Source organism: Triticum dicoccoides, chromosome 1A (genome assembly GCF_002162155.2).
Source record: "Triticum dicoccoides isolate Atlit2015 ecotype Zavitan chromosome 1A, WEW_v2.0, whole genome shotgun sequence".
NCBI classification, from domain to species: Eukaryota; Viridiplantae; Streptophyta; class Magnoliopsida; order Poales; family Poaceae; genus Triticum; species Triticum dicoccoides.
The window spans coordinates 312543948-312563937 of record NC_041380.1 but is presented as its reverse complement, the minus strand read 5'-3'; the positions used below and the strand labels follow the sequence as shown (position 1 = coordinate 312563937).

At 46.4% G+C, this 19990-nt stretch overlaps 1 protein-coding gene across 1 annotated transcript; it reads right to left on the bottom strand.

Annotated features, from left to right (window-relative positions):
* Window positions 1–2131: 2131 nt before the first annotated feature.
* Window positions 2132–3558, bottom strand: LOC119270321 (NDR1/HIN1-like protein 6). Its single transcript, XM_037552330.1, has one exon. It carries the CDS (start codon window positions 3154–3156, stop codon window positions 2395–2397), a length of 762 nt encoding a protein of 253 aa, XP_037408227.1. The 5' UTR covers window positions 3157–3558; the 3' UTR covers window positions 2132–2394.
* Between the last annotated feature and the right edge of the window lie 16432 nt (window positions 3559–19990).

Sequence of the window (19990 nt, the reverse complement as noted above, 5' to 3'; positions counted from 1 at the left end):
CAAATCAAGTAAATGTTTGAGAATTAGATCATGTTAAATTTCTTTGTTATAGATGATCTTGATGATACATCATTTTTGTCTTGTGTGCATGCAACATATTCTTTTTCTTAATCCATGCCTTGTCAATCGTGGTGTAGCATCCCAAGCTTATGGCGCGGCTTCACGTATACTATGCTGGCCTTCACGCGTTAGGCTTGTTCTATTTTTACCGGTTGTTACATGAAAGATTATATATTATCATTTATCTTTGAGAAATTTTCGTCCTTACTTTATATAAGTAAAGTCAAACGATATAAGGTTTTGAGAAAGCCCTCAGAAGCTGATCAAATAAAAACACGACAAAACAAGCCAAAAACGCTATAGCTAAAAACGAACAACCGTGCACTACTGAAGGCTGCCAACAAGCTGCCGAGAACAAACACATGAGCCTCTCCAGTGTTTCTGACCATTTCCTTGAATGTTTAAAGTCCACGGGGCCAATAATAGTTTTTGGGCCCGAATTTGACAGTCAACTAGCATTGATCGTGCTGCGATGGAAGAAGAATGAAATGTGCCAACCGATGTATTAGCAAATGGACGAAGACTAATCTTCTAGTACTCCTAGATGGCAGAATAGGATTACAACAAGTGGTTCAAACAGTTCCATCATTTGATTCACAGTGCGATTGATAACGTGCCAACTGCTAGGATTTTAGGGTTTATATAAAACCCCTGCAGCAGCCGGTCCCAGTCCTACGACTTTCAGGGGGATTTAGGGCTGCACGATTGTTCTTGTGGATTAGGTAAACATGCCAGCAAGTTAATTTAATCCCTTCCACTTTTAGGTATGGCAGTTAAACATTTGGTGTACTTTCTTGCGTGCATAGATCTTGGTAGGCTATTTCAAATGTACTGTGTTCCTGTCCTGGTAGGCTATTTCAATGTACTGTTTAGACCGCCTTAAAAGAAATTTACTAATGGACTTGAAGTTCATCTCTTTTCTCGCCAAAACGAACATTGATGAGTAGATTTCCTGTTCTTTTTTGCGAGAGAGTGAGAACTTGGTTTGGAATGTGGACACGACTTGAGATAATACAAGTATCTGTGAAAAATCAATGGTGCTCTTGCATGTCTTTTCAAATAAAATATCGGTGGGAATCAAGATATTTGAAGCAAAATGTATCCAATTGAAATAAAAGTGTGATATTCTGGCTTCATTATCCTCTCCGTGTCGAGCTCAAAAAAAAATCGATGTACGATTTAAGTAGTTCTAACTGTGTTATTGACAAAACATAACAAAACATGGCTCAGATAGTTATGTTTCATGTGATGAAACCAACCCAATTACCCAAAGGATTCAAGCACTAGACCTGACACTAATGTTTATATTTTTTATATTTATTTAAGACTTTACAATGGCGTATGTTAAGCGGGAGGAGACGTTCCCGATTTAGAGCAGTGCATGCTATTCCATGTACCCGGAGTACTACTCAAACAAAACATATTACAAATCTTGGGAGTACTGGCCGTATCAATCTTCTTTTTTGCATGAAAATAATAGTGAAAATCTGTTCCTCCTGAACTCAAATGCTCCTAATAAACAGTAAAATCAAAAAGTATTAGAAAACTTCAAAAAATTCTGACCTTTTCTGGTAATTTTGACAAATGCTTTGTATGCTTGCAAAATTTTAGCACAAAATAACATTCGTGAAAGTCGTGAAAAAAGGCAAAATCGACGCTCCAAAAATTCTAGTTTGAAAACATTTTAGAGTGCTGGTTTTGATTTTTTTTACCATGACTTCCACGAATGCCATTTCGTGCTAAAATTTGTTTAGCATAGAATTTTTTTGTCAAAGTTCTTCGCACAAAAAAATTTAGAATTTGTTGAATCTTTTTTTAATATTTTATTCCCTGTTCAAGAATTCATCCGATTAATCAGTTAACTTGCCGATTAATCCCTACTCGTAGGGTCACCGAGTAGCCGATAAACTCAAAAATCATTCGATTAATTGATTAAATGGCCGATTAACTTGCCGATTAGTCGATTAATCCCCTACTCACCAGCCAACCGAGCAGTTACCAGTTAACGATTTCCTCAACAATGATTTTATTGTTCATCGGGTTGCATTTGAGCTCGGGATCAGAATAAGACTTTCATGAAAAATCTAGGAATGCATATTATTACTCCTCTCTAACAGCAAGGTAATATCAACTCTACACAAGATGTACATGCACGGAGCTACTAGAAAAGATATGCTAGGGGGCGGGAGTGCACCGATGCAAACACGGCACGGCTCTCTGCTGCCAAAAGAATCCAGCGCGCCCACAGGGCGAAGAACTCGATCGACCTATCCCCAGAACGAACCACCCAAAGAATTACACTACACCATGAACGAAAAGAAAGACAAGGGCCGATCACAGCTTCAAGCTGAACTTGCAGTTGCTGGCCTTGATCTTGATCTGGCTGCTGGCGTTGAGGAGGCTGTCGACGACGAGGTCGCAGCGCACCCTGGACGTGACCGTCCACAGCTTGAGGCTGCCGAGCTCCACCCGCACGGGCACGTCGGCGCGGAACACCAGCGGCACGGCGCCCGTCTGCTGCTCGTCGCGCAGCGCCGCCACCACCGCGCTGCCCAGCTGCGCCTGCCCGGCCATTACCACGCCCAGCACCGTCGTGTTGCGGCGGCCCTGGTAGAAGGCCGGGAGCGCGCCCTGGGCGAGCCGGTGGGTGTCGTACCACACGCTCAGGCTGGACCCGCGCTCGTAGAAGATGCCGATGCGGCTGTTGGGGTTCGCCGCCGTCACCGTGACGTCGAACCGCGCGCTCGCCGTGAGGGTCGGGTCCACCTGGAACTGCGACACCGACAGCCGGTCCACCGAGTAGTGGGGCGCCTTGGGCTGGAACACCAGGTAGAGCGCGCCCAGGGCCACCGCGGCGAGGACGGCGAGCAGGATGACGGTCACCAGGACGCAGCAGATGAAGCGGCAGCAGCAGCCCCTGCGCCGCTTCGGCGGGGGCAGCGGCTGGTGGTGCGGCGGCCTCCTGTCCGGGGCCGCGGCAGGGTCGCCCTTGTCGGACCGGAACGAGCTCCCCGGCGGCACCAGCGGCGCCGAGGGCCTCGGCTGGCCCGCCTCCAGGTCCACCGGGTGGATCCTCTGCCTCTGGTGATCCGCCATGGCCGACCAGCTAGCTAGCCAAGAAGTGCAGAGCACGCAAGAACAGTATATGAATAGAAGTCTGCTACGCTAGCTAACTAAAGAGAAGCCTTTGCCGTCGCCGGGATTGCAGTTTCAACCTTGCGAACCTCTGCCTCCTCTCTGTCGTGGCAGCAAAGGAATGCCTGTGCGGCTCTATATACTGGCGTTGCGCCAGGAAAGAGACGACGGCGAGGGGGCGGTGGAGGTGGAAAGGCGGTTGACTTGCGGTGCAGCCGGGATGGGAGGGAGGCTTGGACGCGAAGGGAGAGCGGAGCAGGAGAGCGACGTATGTGTGGCTGCGTGCGTGTCGGTGCGGCGTGTCGCGGGGGCGTGAAGTCTCCACCTGCCCCAACGGCACACGGCCATTGCGCGTCGATTGTGTGTGCGCCGGGGCTGCCCGCGGCTTTCCGCACGGGTTCGGTGAGCGGCGCCGCGCGGCAGAGCGTGGGCGCTTGTGCAATGGTTGGTGCGATGGCGCGTGGAAGGGAGGGAGCGAAAGCAAGCGGCTGCCCGCGTTTTCCTTTCTCTTGGAGTGAGGAGTGTCGGGGATGCACATGGGGCGCACGAACAACTCGCGGAAACGGGCCGTCGTCACGAGGGGATTGATGTCGGGAGCGCGTGGCCCTAGTAGATTCGGACGCACACGCCATCTTATGATTGCATCTCCACTCTCCAGCGCGGATCATCAGACCCCCGCATCCATTCGCACTGTATAGTTCAGTCCCCGCAAACCATCCAACGCGGACTTACATTTTTTTTTTTGAGAACCATGGTCATCAAAACTTATGCCATGGTGGTATTACATTCATCACACACAATCTGCCTGGTGCACTCAGGGGCTCCAGCAATCGTCATGTAATCGCCGGTGCGCCGCGCCACCGCTGCACACTCATGTGCCAACCTGTTTCTGCTCCGTACTATAGAACACTCCAAGCTGGAGAAGGCCGAAGAGATTCTTTTGATTTCCTCGATTAGATCGAACCATTGGGCTCTAACAAGGCCTGTCCTGCTGGATATCATGTCCAACAGTGAAACAATCAAGTTCTAGCACCAGGTTTCCATTGTACAGCTTCGCTAATTCTGACAGTCCCACCACTGCAGCCGAGGCTTCTGCTTCCTCTACTGAAATTTTTGTCCAAAAAAAACATCTACCGAACAAAATTGCTAGAAAAGATCCCCTCTAAAACAGATTGTCAAAAAAGACACCCTCAACCGTGGCGGCAGGCAGGCGACACGTGGCACATGTCGCCATGGGGCAAGGCGGCAGGCTGCAAGTAACAGGAATCGACGAGGTGCAACGGAACGGGCTGGCGTGGTTGACCCTGCCACCTCACTGGTTGGCGGCAGCATTGTACGTGGTGGGCCCGGCCGCCTCGCGCCCAGGCGGCATGTTGTGCACTGCTGCGCGCCAGCCGGCGTCGCGTATGGCATGGCAAGCATAGTGCACGGAGCTACTGAGGCTGATCATAGTGGGGAGTAATTTATACTAGTGTCATGCATATGACACTAGTCTAAATTACTACCTTCATAGTGCAAAGTAACATAGTAGTACTGTCATAGATGGTTTCATTTATTAGCTCAGACTCATTTTGCCTCGGAAAGCGCTATGTACAGTAACATATTATGTTACCACAAACACCTCTTTCCTCATTAAATACTTGCCACATAAGTAAAATTGTTTTAGAATGTGTTAAGTTACTATCTAAGTTACCCCACTATGGCTAGCCTGAACCTTAACCCGGTCGAGCAAGTTAGTCAAAGACTCACGGAGCTATTGAACCTTGACCCGATAGAGCAAGCTAGTAAAGACTCAGACAAGCCAGCTTTCACACAAACTTCAGTGCACGGAGCTATTAATCTTGACCCGAGCAAGCTAGTGAAATCCTGACCAATAGTAACTTTTTTTTCTTTTGCATGGGATCAATTAATAATGTGCAGGGACATACATGCCGCCTGGCGCCTAGACGATTCCGGTGCAGTGCACAGCCTGCCGCTTGGGCGCGAGGCGGCGGGGCCCACCACGTACAGTGCTGCCGCCCGCTAGTGAGGCAGCAGGGCCCACCATGCCAGTCTGTTCCGTTGCGGATCGTTGATTCCTGTTATTTGCAGCCTGCCGCCTAGCGCCATGGCAGTAGGGGCTGCCGCCTCGCCCCGTGGCGGCATGTGCCACATGTCGCCTGGCGCGCCTACCGCCACGGCTGAGGGGGTCATTTTTGCCAATTTGTCTCAGTGGGGGTCTTTCTCTAGCAATTCTGTTCGGCAGGTGGTCTTTCTCGACAAAAAATCCCTCTACTGAAACGACACTGGCCCAAACGTCTTCCAATAGCAGCAAGAACCAAACCCCTGTGGTCTCTCGCGACTGCACCCCCCCCCCTCCCAAGTATTTGCAGTCTCAGCATCAAAGGCCGCATCACAGTTTAACTTGATTGTTTCCATGCTTGGCATTCTCCACCTATCTGATTCACCCTTAGCCGGCTTGCCGGGCTTTGGACAGAACAGAGATGCCACTTTTTTACTGTCTTCTATTGCCCCCATCTGCCTGGTCGTCTGCAGGTCCTCCTCCAACCTAACCAGCTGTTGCACTGCACCCGTCACCGTCTCTCTACCATCCCCATGGACAATATTATTCCTTAGATGCCACGCCTTCCACAGAAGGAGCATGATCCGATCTCTGACCATGTCTGTATTCTGTAGGAGGAGCATCTGTAACCAGTCACCCCTAGTGAATCTGAAATCACTCTCCTTGGGGATTTCCCATTTTTCCCTGACCGCAAATCTTAATGCTTTGCTCTTCGTACATGTTATAACAGCATGGAACTCATCTGCACTTTCCATCATATATCGCATACATCTACTGTTGCTATTGTTCTTCTGCAGGCATTGTGTTTAGTGGCCAGTGATTTGGTTGCTACACGCTAACCAAACACTTTGACCTTCTCTAGCACATGGGCTTTCCAGATCACGTCCCAAATCCTTCTGTCTCCTGGTTCACTCGTAGAACTTGAAGAATTCAACGAGCCTTGTCTCTTTAAGGAGTCAGCCAATTTGTATGCACTCTTCACCGTGAACATCCCCGTTTTATCATAATGCCATGCAACATGGTCCTCCATACTGATTGTCGGCAGCCAAATGTTGCATATCTCATCAGCGTCAAAAGGGTGGAAGATATTCCTCACTAGATTTGTGTTCCATGCGTTTGTGTCCGGATGAATCAACTGATTTACCCACCTTAGTCGGGACCGTCTAATGAACTCTGCCATCCTTAGCCCTGTTTTATGAGGTATCCATTGATCCCTCGAGATTTGTATTCTCCTCCTGTTCCCCACACGCCATATCAGACCCTCTTTAAGAAGTTCCAGCCCAAATTCAATACCTCTCCAAGCCGGCGACACATCAGTGAAAAAAATCGTATCCAGAATGTCTCCTTTAGGATAATATTTTGATTTCAACACTCTAGCACAAAGGCTCTCCGGGTTCCGAATCAGTCTCCATCCCTGACGCGCCGATAATGCTTGGTTAAATAAGTGCATATCCCGGAAACCTATGCCCCTGTCCCTCTTCGGTTTCATCATGTTCTCCCACGACAACCAGTGAACCTTCCTTTGCTCATCCTTGTCTCCCCACCAAAAATCTCTGATGACCTTTTCACAGCTCTCACAAAAACCCTTGTTTAGTTTGAACACTCCCATGATAAAAGGTGGGAGAGCTTGTGCTACAGATTTCACATTCACCTCCTTTGCCGCTTGGGACATGTACCTTTCATTCCAGGCACTACACCTCTTTCCAAACCTGTCCATGATAGGCTGAAATTTCTTGTTCTTCATCCTCTGTTGGGGAACGTAGCAGAAATTCAAAATTTTCCTACGTGTCACCAAGATCTATCTATGGAGTCATCTAGCAACGAGGGAGGAGTGGATCTACATACCCTTGTAGATCGCTAAGCGGAAGCGTTCAAGAGAACGGGGTTGATGGAGTCGTACTTGTCGTGATCCAAATCACCGATGATCCTAGCGCCGAACGGACGGCACCTCCGCGTTCAACACACGTACGAAATGGAGACGTCTCCCACGCCTTCATCCAGTAAGGAGGAGGGAGAGGTTGATGGAGATCCAGCAGCACGACGGCATGGTGGAAGTAGCGGGATTCCAACAGGGCTTCGCCAAGCGCTGCGGGAGGAGGGAGATGTGTCATGGGAGGGAGAGGGAGGCGCCAGGCCTTGGGTATGGTTTCCCTCCCTTCCCCCCACTATATATAGGGCCAAGGGAGAGGGGGAGGGCGCAGCCTTGCCCCTTCCTCCAAGGAAGGGTGCGGCCAAGGGGGGGAGGAGTCCATCCTCCCCAAGGCACCTCGGAGGTGCCTTCCCCCTTTAGGACTCTCCCTTTTTCCTCTACTCTTGGCGCATGAGCCTCTTGGGGCTGGTGCCCTTGGTCCATATAGGCCAAGGCGCACCCCCTACAGCCCATGTGGCCCCCGGGGCAGGTGGCCCCACCCGGTGGACCCCCAGGACCCTTCCGGTGGTCCCGGTACAATACCGGTGACCCCGAAACTTGTTCTGATGGCCGAAACAGCACTTCCTATATATAATTCTTTACCTCCGGACCATTTCGGAACTCCTCGTGACGTCTGGGATCTCATCCGGGACTCCGAACAACTTTCGGGTTACCACATACTAATATCTCTATAACCCTAGCGTCACCGAACCTTAAGTGTGTAGACCCTATGGGTTCGGGAGACATGCAGACATGACCGAGATGACTCTCCGGTCAATAACCAACAGCGGGATCTGGATACCCATGTTGGCTCCCACATGTTCCACGATGATCTCATCGGATGAACCACGATGTCAAGGACTTAATCAATCCCGTATACAATTCCCTTTGTCTAGCGGTATTGTACTTGCCCGAGATTCGATCGTCGGTATCCCGATACCTTGTTCAATCTCGTTACCGGCAAGTCTCTTTACTCGTTCCATAACACATCATCCCGTGATCAACTCCTTGATCACATTGTGCACATTATGATGATGTCCTACCGAGTGGGCCCAGAGATACCTCTCCGTCACACGGAGTGACAAATCCCAGTCTCGATTCGTGCCAACCCAACAGACACTTTCGGAGATACCTGTAGTGTACCTTTATAGCCACCCAGTTACGTTGTGACGTTTGGCACACCCAAAGCATTCCTACGGTATCCGGGAGTTGCACAATCTCATGGTCTAAGGAAATGATACTTGACATTAGAAAAGCTTTAGCATACGAACTACACGATCTAGTGCTATGCTTAGGATTGGGTCTTGTCCATCACATCATTCTCCCAATGATGTGATCCCGTTATCAACGACATCCAATGTCCATGGTCAGGAAACCGTAACCATCTATTGATCAACGAGCTAGTCAACTAGAGGCTTACTAGGGACATGGTGTTGTCTATGTATCCACACATGTATCTGAGTTTCCTATCAATACAATTCTAGCATGAATAATAAACGATTATCATGAACAAGGAAATATAATAATAACTAATTTATTATTGCCTCTAGGGCATATTTCCAACAGTCTCCCACTTGCACTAGAGTCAATAATCTAGTTCACATCACCATGTGATTAACACTCACAGGTCACATCGCCATGTGACCAACATCCAAGAGTTTACTAGAGTCAATAATCTAGTTCACATCACTATGTGATTAACACTCAATGAGTTCTGGGTTTGATCATGTTGCTTGTGAGAGAGGTTTTAGTCAACGGGTCTGAACCTTTCAGATCCGTGTGTGCTTTACAAATCTCTATGTCATCTCCTAGATGCAGCTACCATGTTCTATTTGGAGCTATTCCAAATAACTATTCTACTATACGAATCCAGTTTACTATTCAGAATAATCTGGATTAGTGTCAAAGTTTGCATCGGCGTAACTCTTTACGACGAACTCTTTTACCACCTCCATAATCGAGAAAATTCCTCAGTCCACTAGTTACTAAGGATAACTTTGATCGCTGTCCTGTGATCCATTCTTGGATCACTCTTGTACCCCTTGACTGACTCATGGCAAGGCACACTTTAGGTGCGGTACACAGCATAGCATACTGTAGAGCCTATGTTTTAAGCATAGGGGACAACCTTCGTCCTTTCTCTCTATTCTGCCGTGGTCGAGCTTTAAGTCTTAGTTTCATATCTTACAACTCAGGCAAGAACTCCTTCTTTGACTGATCCATCTTGAACACCTTCAAGATCATGTCAAGGTATGTGCTCATTTGAAAGTACCATTAAGCGTTTTGATCTATCCTTATAGATCTTGATGCTCAATGTTCAAGTAGCTCAATCCAGGCTTTCCATTGAAAACACTTTCCAAATAACCCTATATGCTTTCCAGAAATTCTACGTCATTTCTGATCAACAATATGTCAACAACATATACTCATCAGAAATTCTATAGTGCTCCCACTCACTTCTTTGGAAATACAAGTTTCTCATAAACTTTGTATACACCAAAAATCTTTGATCATCTTATCAAAGCATACATTCCAACTCTGAGACGCTTACTCCAGTCCTCAGAAGGATTGCTGGAGCTTTGCATACTTATTAGCATCTTTCAGGATTGACAAAACCTTCCGGTTGTATCACATACAACCTTTCCTCAAGAAAATCGTCGAGGAAACAATGTTTTTTGACATCCTATCTGCAAGATTTCATAAATAATGCAGTAATCGCTAATATAATTCCAACAGACTCTTAGCATCGCTATGAGTGAGAAAGTCTCATCATAGTCAACTCCTTGAACTTGTCGAAAAACATCTTAACGACAAGTCGAGCTTTCTTAATGGTGATACATACCATCATTGTCCGTCTTCCTTTTAAAATCCATCTGTACTCAACAGCCTCACGACCATCGAGCTGTTCTGTCAAAGTCTACACTTTGTTTCCATACATGGATCCTCTCTCGGATTTTATGGCCTCGAGCCATTTATCGGAATCCGGGCCCACCATCGCTTCTCCATAGCTCGTAGGTTCATTGTTGTCTAGCAACATGACTTCCAAGACAGGATTACGTACCACTCTGAGGTAGTACGCATCCTTGTCATCCCACGAGGTTTGGTAGTGACTTGATCTGAAGTTTCATGATCACTATCATAAGCTTCCACTTCAATTGGTGTAGGTGCCACAGGAACAACTCCCTGTGCTCCGCCACACACTAGTTGAGAGACGGTTCAATAACCTCATCAAGTCTCCACCATCCTCCCACTCAATTCTTTTGAGAGAAACTTTTCCTCGAGAAAGGACCCGATTCTAGAAACAATCCCTTATTGCTTTCGAATCTGAGATAGGAGGTATACCCAACTGTTTTGGGTGTCCTATGAAGATGTATTTATCCGCTTTGGGTTCGAGCTTATCGGCCTGAAACTTTTTCACATAAGCGTCGCAGCCCCAAACTTTTAAGAAATGACAGCTTAGGTTTCTCTAAACCATAGTTCATACGGTGTCATCTCATCGGAATTACGTGGTGCCCTATTTAAAGTGAATGTGGTTGTCTCTAATGCCTAACCCATAAACTATCGTGGTAATTCGATAAGAGACATCATGATATGCATCATATCCAATAGGGTGCAGTTATGATGTTCGGACACACCATCACACTATGGTGTTCCAGGCTGTATTAGTTGCGAAACAATTTCCATAATGTCTTAATTCTGTGCCAAACTCGTAATTCAGACATTCATCTCTATGATCATATCATAGATATTTTATCCTCTTGTCACGACGATCTTTCAACTTCACCCTGAAATTACTTGAACCTTTCAATAATTCAGACTCGTGATTCATCAAGTAAATATACTCAACATCTACTCAAATCATCTGTGAAGTAAGAACACAACGATATCCACTACATGCCTTAGCACTCATTTGACTGCACACATCAAAATGTATTACTTCCAACAAGTTGCTTTCCAGTTCCATTTTCCTGAAACCGAGGCTTTTAGTCATCTTGCCCATGTGGTATGATTTGCATGTCTCAAGTGATTCAAAATCAAGCGAGTCCAAACGATCCATTTGCATGGAGTTTCTTCATGCATATACACCAATAGACATAGTTCGCATGTCTCAAACTTTTCAAAAACGAGTGAGCCCAAAGATCCATCAACATGGAGCTTCTTCATGCGTTTTATACCGATATGACTTACGTGGCAGTGCCATAAGTAGGTGGTACTATTATTACTATCTTATATCTTTTGGCATGAACATGTGTATCACTACGATCGAGATTCAATGAACCATTCATTTTAGGTGCAAGACCATTGAAGGTATTTATTCAAATAAACAGAGTAACCATTATTCTCCTTAAATGAATAACCGTATTGCGATAGACATAATCCAATCATGTCTATGCTCAACGCAAACACCAATCTCGATGGTAGAGGGAGCGTGCGATGCTTGATCATATCAACATTGGAAACACTTCCAACACATATCGTCAGCTCACCTTTAGCTAGTGTCCGTTTATTCCGTAGCTTTTGTTTCGAGTTACTAACACTTAGCAACCGAACCGGTATCTAATACCCTGGTGCTACTAGGAGTACTAGTAAAGTACACATCAACACAATGTATATCCAATATACTTCTATCGACCTTGCCAGCCTTCTCATCTACCAAGTATCTAGGGTAATTCTTATCGAGTGGCTGTTCCCCTTATTACAGAAGCACTTAGTCTCGGGTTTGGGCTCAACCTTGGGTTTCTTCACTAGAGCAGCAGCTGAATTGCCGTTTCATGAAGTATCCCTTCGTGCCCTTGCCCTTCTTGAAACTAGTGGTTTCACCAACCATCAACAATTGATGCTCCTTCTTGATTTCTACTTTTGTGGTGTCAAACATCGCGGATATCTCAAGGATCATCATATATGTCCCTGATATATTATAGTTCATCACGAAGCTCTAGCAGCTTGGTGGTAATGAATTCGGAGAAACATCACTATCTTATCTGGAAGATCAACTCCCACTTGATTCAAATGATTGTTGTACTCAGACAATCTGAGCACAAGCTCAACAATTGAGCTTTTCTCCCTTAGTTTGCAGGCTAAGAAAATCGTCGGATGTCTTATACCTCTTGACGTGGGCACGAGCCTGAAATCCCAATTTCAGCCCTCGAAACATCTCATATGTTTCGCGACGTTTCAAAAACGTCTTCGGTGCCTCAACTCCAAACCGTTTAACTAAACTATCACGTAGTTATCAAAATGTGTATGTCAGATGTTCGCAACATCCACAGACGACGTTCGAGGTTCAGCACACTGAGCGGTGCATTAAGGACATAAGCCTTCTATGAAGCAATGAGGACAATCCTCGGTTTACGGACCTAGTCCGCATAATTGCTACTATCAACTTTCAACTAAATTTTCTCTAGGAACATATCTAAACAGTAGAACTGAAGCGCGAGCTACGACATAATTTGCCAAGATCTTTTGACTATGTTCAGGATAATTAAGTTCATCTTATGAACTCCCACTCAGATAGACATCCCTCTAGTCATCTAAGTGATTACATGATCCGAGTCAACTAGGCCGTGTCCGATCATCACGTGAGACGGACTAGTCAACATCGGCGAACATCTTCATATTGATAGTATCTACCATACGACTCATGCTCGACCTTTCGGTCTTCTGTGTTCCGAGGCCATGTCTATACACATGCTAGGCTCGTCAAGTTAACCTAAGTGTTTGCATGTGTAAATCTGTCTTACACCCGTTGTATGTGAACGTTTGAATCAAACACCCGATCATCACGTGGTATATTGAAACAACGAACTGTCGCAACGGTGCACAGTTAGGAGGAACACTTTCTTGAAATTTTAATGAGGGATCATCTTATTTACTACCGTCGTTCTAAGCAAATAAGATGTATAAACATGATAAACATCACATGCAATGAAATAGTGACATGATATGGCCAATATCACTTTGCTCCTTTTGATCTCCATCTTCGGGGCTCCATGATCATCGTTGTCACCGGCATGACACCATGATCTCCATTATCATGATCTCCATCATCGTGTCTCCATGAAGTTGTCACGTCATCTATTACTTCTACTACTACAGCTAACGGTTAGCAATAAAGTAAAGTAATTACATGACGTTTATGTTGACACACAGGTCATAAATAAATTAAGACAACTCCTATGGCTCCTGCGGGTTGTCATACTCATCGACATGCAAGTCGTGATTCCTATTACAAGAACATGATCAATCTCATACATCACATATATCATTCATCACATCCTTTTGGCCATATCACATCACATAGCATACCCTGCAAAAACAAGTTAGACGTCCTCTAATTGTTGTTTGCATGTTTTACGTGGCTGCTATGGGTTTCTAGCAAGAACGTTTCTTACCTACGCAAAAACCACAACGTGATATGCCAATTGCTATTTACCCTTCATAAGGACCCTTTTCAACGAATCCGATCCGACTAAAGTGGGAGAGATAGACACCCGCTAGCCACTTGATGCAACTAGTGCATGTCAGTCGGTGGAACCAGTCTCACGTAAGAGTAGGTGTAAGGTCAGTCCGGGCCGCTTCATCCCACGATGCCGCCGAATCAAGATAAGACTAGTAACGACAAGCATATTGAACAAAATCAACGCCCACAACTACTTTGTGTTCTACTCGTGCATAGAAACTACACATAGACCTAGCTCATGATGCCACTGTTGGGGAACGTAGCAGAAATTCAAAATTTTCCTACGTGTCACCAAGATCTATCTATGGAGTCATCTAGCAACAAGGGAGGAGTGGATCTACATACCCTTGTAGATCACTAAGCGGAAGCGTTCAAGAGAACGGGGTTGATGGAGTCGTACTTGTCGTGATCCAAATCACCGATGATCCTAGCGCCGAACGGACGGCACCTCCGCGTTCAACACACGTACGGAACGGAGACGTCTCCCACGCCTTGATCCAGCAAGGAGGAGGGAGAGGTTGATGGAGATCCAGCAGCACGACGGCGTGGTGGAAGTAGCGGGATTCCAACAGGGCTTCGCCAAGCGCTGCGGGAGGAGGGAGATGTGTCATGGGAGGGAGAGGGAGGCGCCAGGCCTTGGGTATGGTTGCCCTCCCTTCCCCCCACTATATATAGGGCCAAGGGAGAGGGGGAGGGCGCAGCCTTGCCCCTTCCTCCAAGGAAGGGTGCGGCCAAGGGGGGGAGGAGTCCATCCTCCCCAAGGCACCTCGGAGGTGCCTTCCCCCTTTAGGACTCTCCCTTTTTCCTCTACTCTTGGCGCATGGGCCTCTTGGGGCTGGTGCCCTTGGCCCACATAGGCCAAGGCGCACCCCCTACAGCCCATGTGCCCCCCGGGGCAGGTGGCCCCACCCGGTGGACCCTCGGGACCCTTCCGGTGGTCCCGGTACAATACCGGTGACCCCGAAACTTGTCCCCATGGCCGAAACAGCACTTCCTATATATAATTCTTTACCTCCGGACCATTCTGGAACTCCTCGTGACGTCCGGGATCTCATCCGGGACTCCGAACAACTTTCGGGTTACCGCATACTAATATCTCTATAACCCTAGCGTCACCGAACCTTAAGTGTGTAGACCCTACGGGTTCGGGAGACATGCAGACATGACCGAGATGACTCTCCGGTCAATAACCAACAGCGGGATCTGGATACCCATGTTGGCTCCCACATGTTCCATGATGATCTCATCGGATGAACCACGATGTCAAGGACTTAATCAATCCCGTATACAATTCCCTTTGTCTAGCGGTATTGTACTTGCCCGAGATTCGATCGTCGGTATCCCGATACCTTGTTCAATCTCGTTACCGGCAAGTCTCTTTACTCGTTCCATAACACATCATCCCGTGATCAACTCCTTGATCACATTGTGCACATTATGATGATGTCCTACCGAGTGGGCCCAGAGATACCTCTCTGTCACACGGAGTGACAAATCCCAGTCTCGATTCGTGCCAACCCAACATACACTTTCGGAGATACCTGTAGTGTACCTTTATAGCCACCCAGTTACGTTGTGACGTTTGGCACACCCAAAGCATTCCTACGGTATCCGGGAGTTGCACAATCTCATGGTCTAAGGAAATGATACTTGACATTAGAAAAGCTTTAGCATACGAACTACACGATCTAGTGCTATGCTTAGGATTGGGTCTTGTCCATCACATCATTCTCCCAATGATGTGATCCCGTTATCAACGACATCCAATGTCCATGGTCAGGAAACCGTAACCATCTATTGATCAACGAGCTAGTCAACTAGAGGCTTACTAGGGACATGGTGTTGTCTATGTATCCACACATGTATCTGAGTTTCCTATCAATACAATTCTAGCATGGATAATAAACGATTATCATGAACAAGGAAATATAATAATAACTAATTTATTATTGCCTCTAGGGCATATTTCCAACATCCTCCCCTCAGGAGTTGGGAGTCCCAGGTACTTGCTTTCAAAATTGGCTGAAACTACCCCTAGGGTACTCATGATTGCCTCCCTGACATCAGCTTGGGTAGTTTCATTGGACAATAGGGAGCATTTACCTTGACTTAGAAGTTGCCCAGTCCCATTCTGGAATACTTCCAACACCTTTCAGACTCTTTGAGCCTCCTCCACATTTGCTTTGAAGAACAACAAGCTATCATCAGCAAAAAGCAGGTTTGAGATCCCAGGGCTCCTTGCTATCTTGATGGGTGTCAAGGATCCGTTCTCCACTCTCTGTTAAGGAGGGTAGATAACCCTCTACCACCAGAAGGAACAGATATGGGCTTAGGGGATCCCCCTGGCGTAGACCTCTCGATGGTGAGAATTTTTGGAGTAGCTCCCTGTTGCATTTAATAGAGAAACGAACCGATTTAACACATGTCATCACCCATTTAATACATTTTGGATCAAAGCCTAGTTTCTGCAAAGTGCCTTCCAAGAAGTTCCAATCGACTCTGTCATAAGCTTTGGCCAAGTCCAGCTTGTACGCACAATATGTGTTCCTCTTGTTCTTAGTCTGTTGGATTTTGTGGAAGCACTCGAACGCAATAATCGTGTTGTCTGTAATCATGCGCCCCGGAATGAATGCACTTTGTGTTTCTGAAATGATATCATCTAGGAAGGGGGCAGCTGATTAACCAAGATCTTGGAGATCACCTTGTATATCACGTTACACAGGCTAATATGTCTATAATCCTTAATGCATAAAGGGTTGTTACCTTTCGGAATAAGCACAATTGTGGTGTCATTTAAGCCCTCTGGCATAATTCCATCATCAAAAAACTTCTTCACTCCTTTTACCACATCCTCCTTCAGGACCCCCCAATTTCTTTGGTAAAAACGTGCGGGAAAGCCATCCGGTCCCGGTGCCTTGAGTGGCCCAATTTGGAAGAGGGCGTCCCCAACCTCTTCATCAGAAACTGGTTTTGTGAGATCATTGTTCATATGCGCGTCAACCTTTGCCGGTAGAAGCTGGATCAGCTCATTGGCTGTGACTCCCTCATGCCTCTTGTACAGGTTCTTAAAGAAATCGGTAATTTCCAACTGTATTTCCTTATCATCTTCTTCCCAACTTCCATCCTCTCTCTTAATCTTCTGAATCATGTTTTTCTTCCTTCTCCAACTTGCCTTCTGATGGAAGAAACCGGTATTTTTGTCGCCTTCTCGTAACCATGCGATGTGTGACCGTTGTCTCCACATTATTTCCTCTCTAAATAACCACTCGCCCATTTCTGTTTCCACCTGTTTGATTTTATTCTCAAGCACACTGGAAGTTAATTCTGTACTGAGCAAAACTCTTTCTGTGCCCAGCTGCTAAGGACGTCTTGCATGCATCTTAATTTTTTGGCTATGTCGTCCACCGATGTACTCGCCCCTCCTCCAGCCCAACTTTTGTTGATTACTTCGCCCAGGTCTGGGCTTCTTTCCCACATTGCTTCATACTCAAAAGCTCTCTTAATAGGCCGCCATTCCTTTCTACTGCCCAACCGAAGCAAGAGAGGCACATGATCAGATCTAGAGGTGCATATATGCTCCACCGTGGCATTCTCAAACAACTTACACCAATCTGGAGATGCAACACCTCTATCCAACCTTGCTTTCACATTGTAGTGGCCCTTCTGTCTATTGTCATATGTCCATGGTGTACCTTTGTACCCTATGTCATGCAAATCGCATTCAGTCAACACTCTTCTGAACTCTGCCATGTTGCTTTCGGATCTCTTTGCTCGTGAGAAGTCCTCACTCTGCCACATAGTTTCATTTAAATCTCCTATTACTAACCAGGGTTCAGTAGCATTTTGTCTAATTCTTCTCAACAAATTCCACATATTGTACCTCTCTTGCACTTTTGGTTCTCCATACACAAAGGTAGCTCCCCACTGTACACTATTTGGATTAAGCCGGATTAAGACATCAATGTACATCGGGCCAATGACAAGCTTCTTTATTTCTATTCTTTCATCATACAGGAGTGCAATGCCCGCACCTTTCCCGGTACCAGCATGCACAATACAATGCTTGAGGCCTACCCTCCATCGTAACTTATTAATGAACTCATCGCTTTGCCGTGTTTCAGAGAGAAAAACTAGTTTTGTCTTTAGATTGTTCACTAGCCCCACTAGTTCACGAACTGTGCGGGGTTGGCCAAGTCCCCGGCAGTTCCAGCTGAGTATCGTCATGGCTCCTAGTGGGCGCCCTCCTTTGTGCCCACCAGTTGGTCGGGAGCCCTGGGCCCGACTGCTTCCAATCCGCCGTCCTTGTCATTGTTGCCTTCCCCATCCTCCGAGTCTGACCCCTTTTTCTTCATACTCGACCAATCTGGACTTAGATTTGTTTGTGGACCAATCTGGACTTCATACTCTCGTAAACCGAAACCAAACCAAAGGGATCCGTCCATCGCGGCCATCCGCAAGATCAACTCGACGACGCTCTTTCGCAAAAAAAACTCGACGACGCTGCAAGATCGTCGACTCAAACAGAAGGCAAAGGCAATGCCGCTCAAGAAGCAGAAGGCCGACGAAGGAGGTGGACGTGGTGGGAGACGTGTAGGGGCGGTCGTGCTGCACGGCGGGGCCATGGATGCGGGGCCGTCATGGCCAGAGCAATACATGGCTCCATACTTCTACGTGCCCAACAGCTCGGTAGAATCCGTGCCTTATATTGTTGACGTCAACGCGACGCCGCTAACTTTTCTCAGAGTCTGCATCGCCGCAGCTTGTTGGGTCGCCGATGCCAGCTGTTGAGCAACTCGGTGCCTGCACGTCGTTTGCCCGTATGCTCAAGCGGGCGAGAAAGAGGAGGTAGAGTGAATAATGAACCCCTGATTGCCGATCCGACAGGGCAAATTTGTGCGCCGTCCGCCGGATTAATATTTTTTTTATGATTAGATATGTAAAAACTATGCATACTTATCTCTTCTTAGTTATGATCGGGTGCATTTGAATTTCAATTGACAGGACCTAAACAAACATTTAGGATACAATTTTGGACGGCGAGCTCTCGCATCAGTCTGTGAACTGATTCCAACCAATCCTTGGACGAATACGTATGTCCGATTTAAGGATCAACATTAGAGATGCCTTAAAGCTGTTTTTATATATATAGAGAGAGAGTTATGGAGCTGTTTACTACGAGGCGGTGACTCTGCTGCAGCTCCGTGTTAGACTATTACGCCGACGAGACCATGGAGCGGAGTGCTGGACTGTACCTTTCTGTTTGGGGATATCACACGGAATCGTCGTGCGCGTTGTTCACCGTGCAGACTGTGCTTAGCTTAGGAGCAAATCATGTTTTAAGGAGACTGTTGTTATTGGGCCTAACATCCAGATGTGACATGGTTATGTCATATCTAAACTGATATCCACTTTGTTTATGGTCTATTTTTTAAATTTTTTATTGTTGTTGTATTATATATTTGCGGGAGTTTAAATGTGACATTCTTAAAAACATCTAAATGTGGATTAGACAAAGTGTTTCTTATTCTTTAGCACAAGATCTCTGTTCAAAAGTATAGCTGATCTCTGTCTTATACTATAGCTCAGTGAACTGGGAGGAACATGTACGTTCTTTTGCTCTTTCCTCCGAGCACAGCTGCACTAATGTGTTCTGTTGGCTTTTGAGGGCATGTACAATGGTGGTTAGGTGGTATATGGATACATATGCCTCATAATAAAAAGTAATTTAAAGCATCTATATTTATTATTTTTTCTCAATGCAAGTTACAACTAGTGAGCCTTATTAAGAAATAGAAAATAAAGACTCTACCACACATGCATCTCTATTTTTCACTCCAACCTTTTCAGCTTTTGTCATCGGACCATACTTTTTCTTTCAAGCACCCGCCTCCTGAAAAGGATCCCGCTTCCCTATCCGAACCTACTTTACGTCATATCCGATCCTATATGACATGCGAGGCATCACCTTGAGGCTATGCATTGTACATGCCCTGATACGAGCACGTCTTCACGACATGACGTGGGCTTCCCTTTGCCTGATGGCCAACCTCTGGTGGTTGGGTGATATACGGCCGAATAGTCAAACATGTCTAGCCGAAGCTTCTCATGATGATTTCGCAATAATAAATAAGAAAAATATTCCCACGACTTACACTAAAATGGAGCAAACGTTAGAGCATATTCAATCTATGACATGGATGTATGAATAACTAACTTCTACATCAGCAAGGCTTCCACGCTCGTCCCCATGGTAGAGTCTCTCGTCGTTCCACCTCTGCTGTTAGAAATACGATATGCAAGTCAACTCGATGAAGAACGAAAACAAGCAGGGGACATAAGATTTAACGTGAAAAACCCCTCCAAC

Bases quoted from the DNA above. Each gene is read 5' to 3' on its own strand.
- LOC119270321 (XM_037552330.1), bottom strand. From the start codon at position 3,156: ATGGCGGATCACCAGAGGCAGAGGATCCACCCGGTGGACCTGGAGGCG.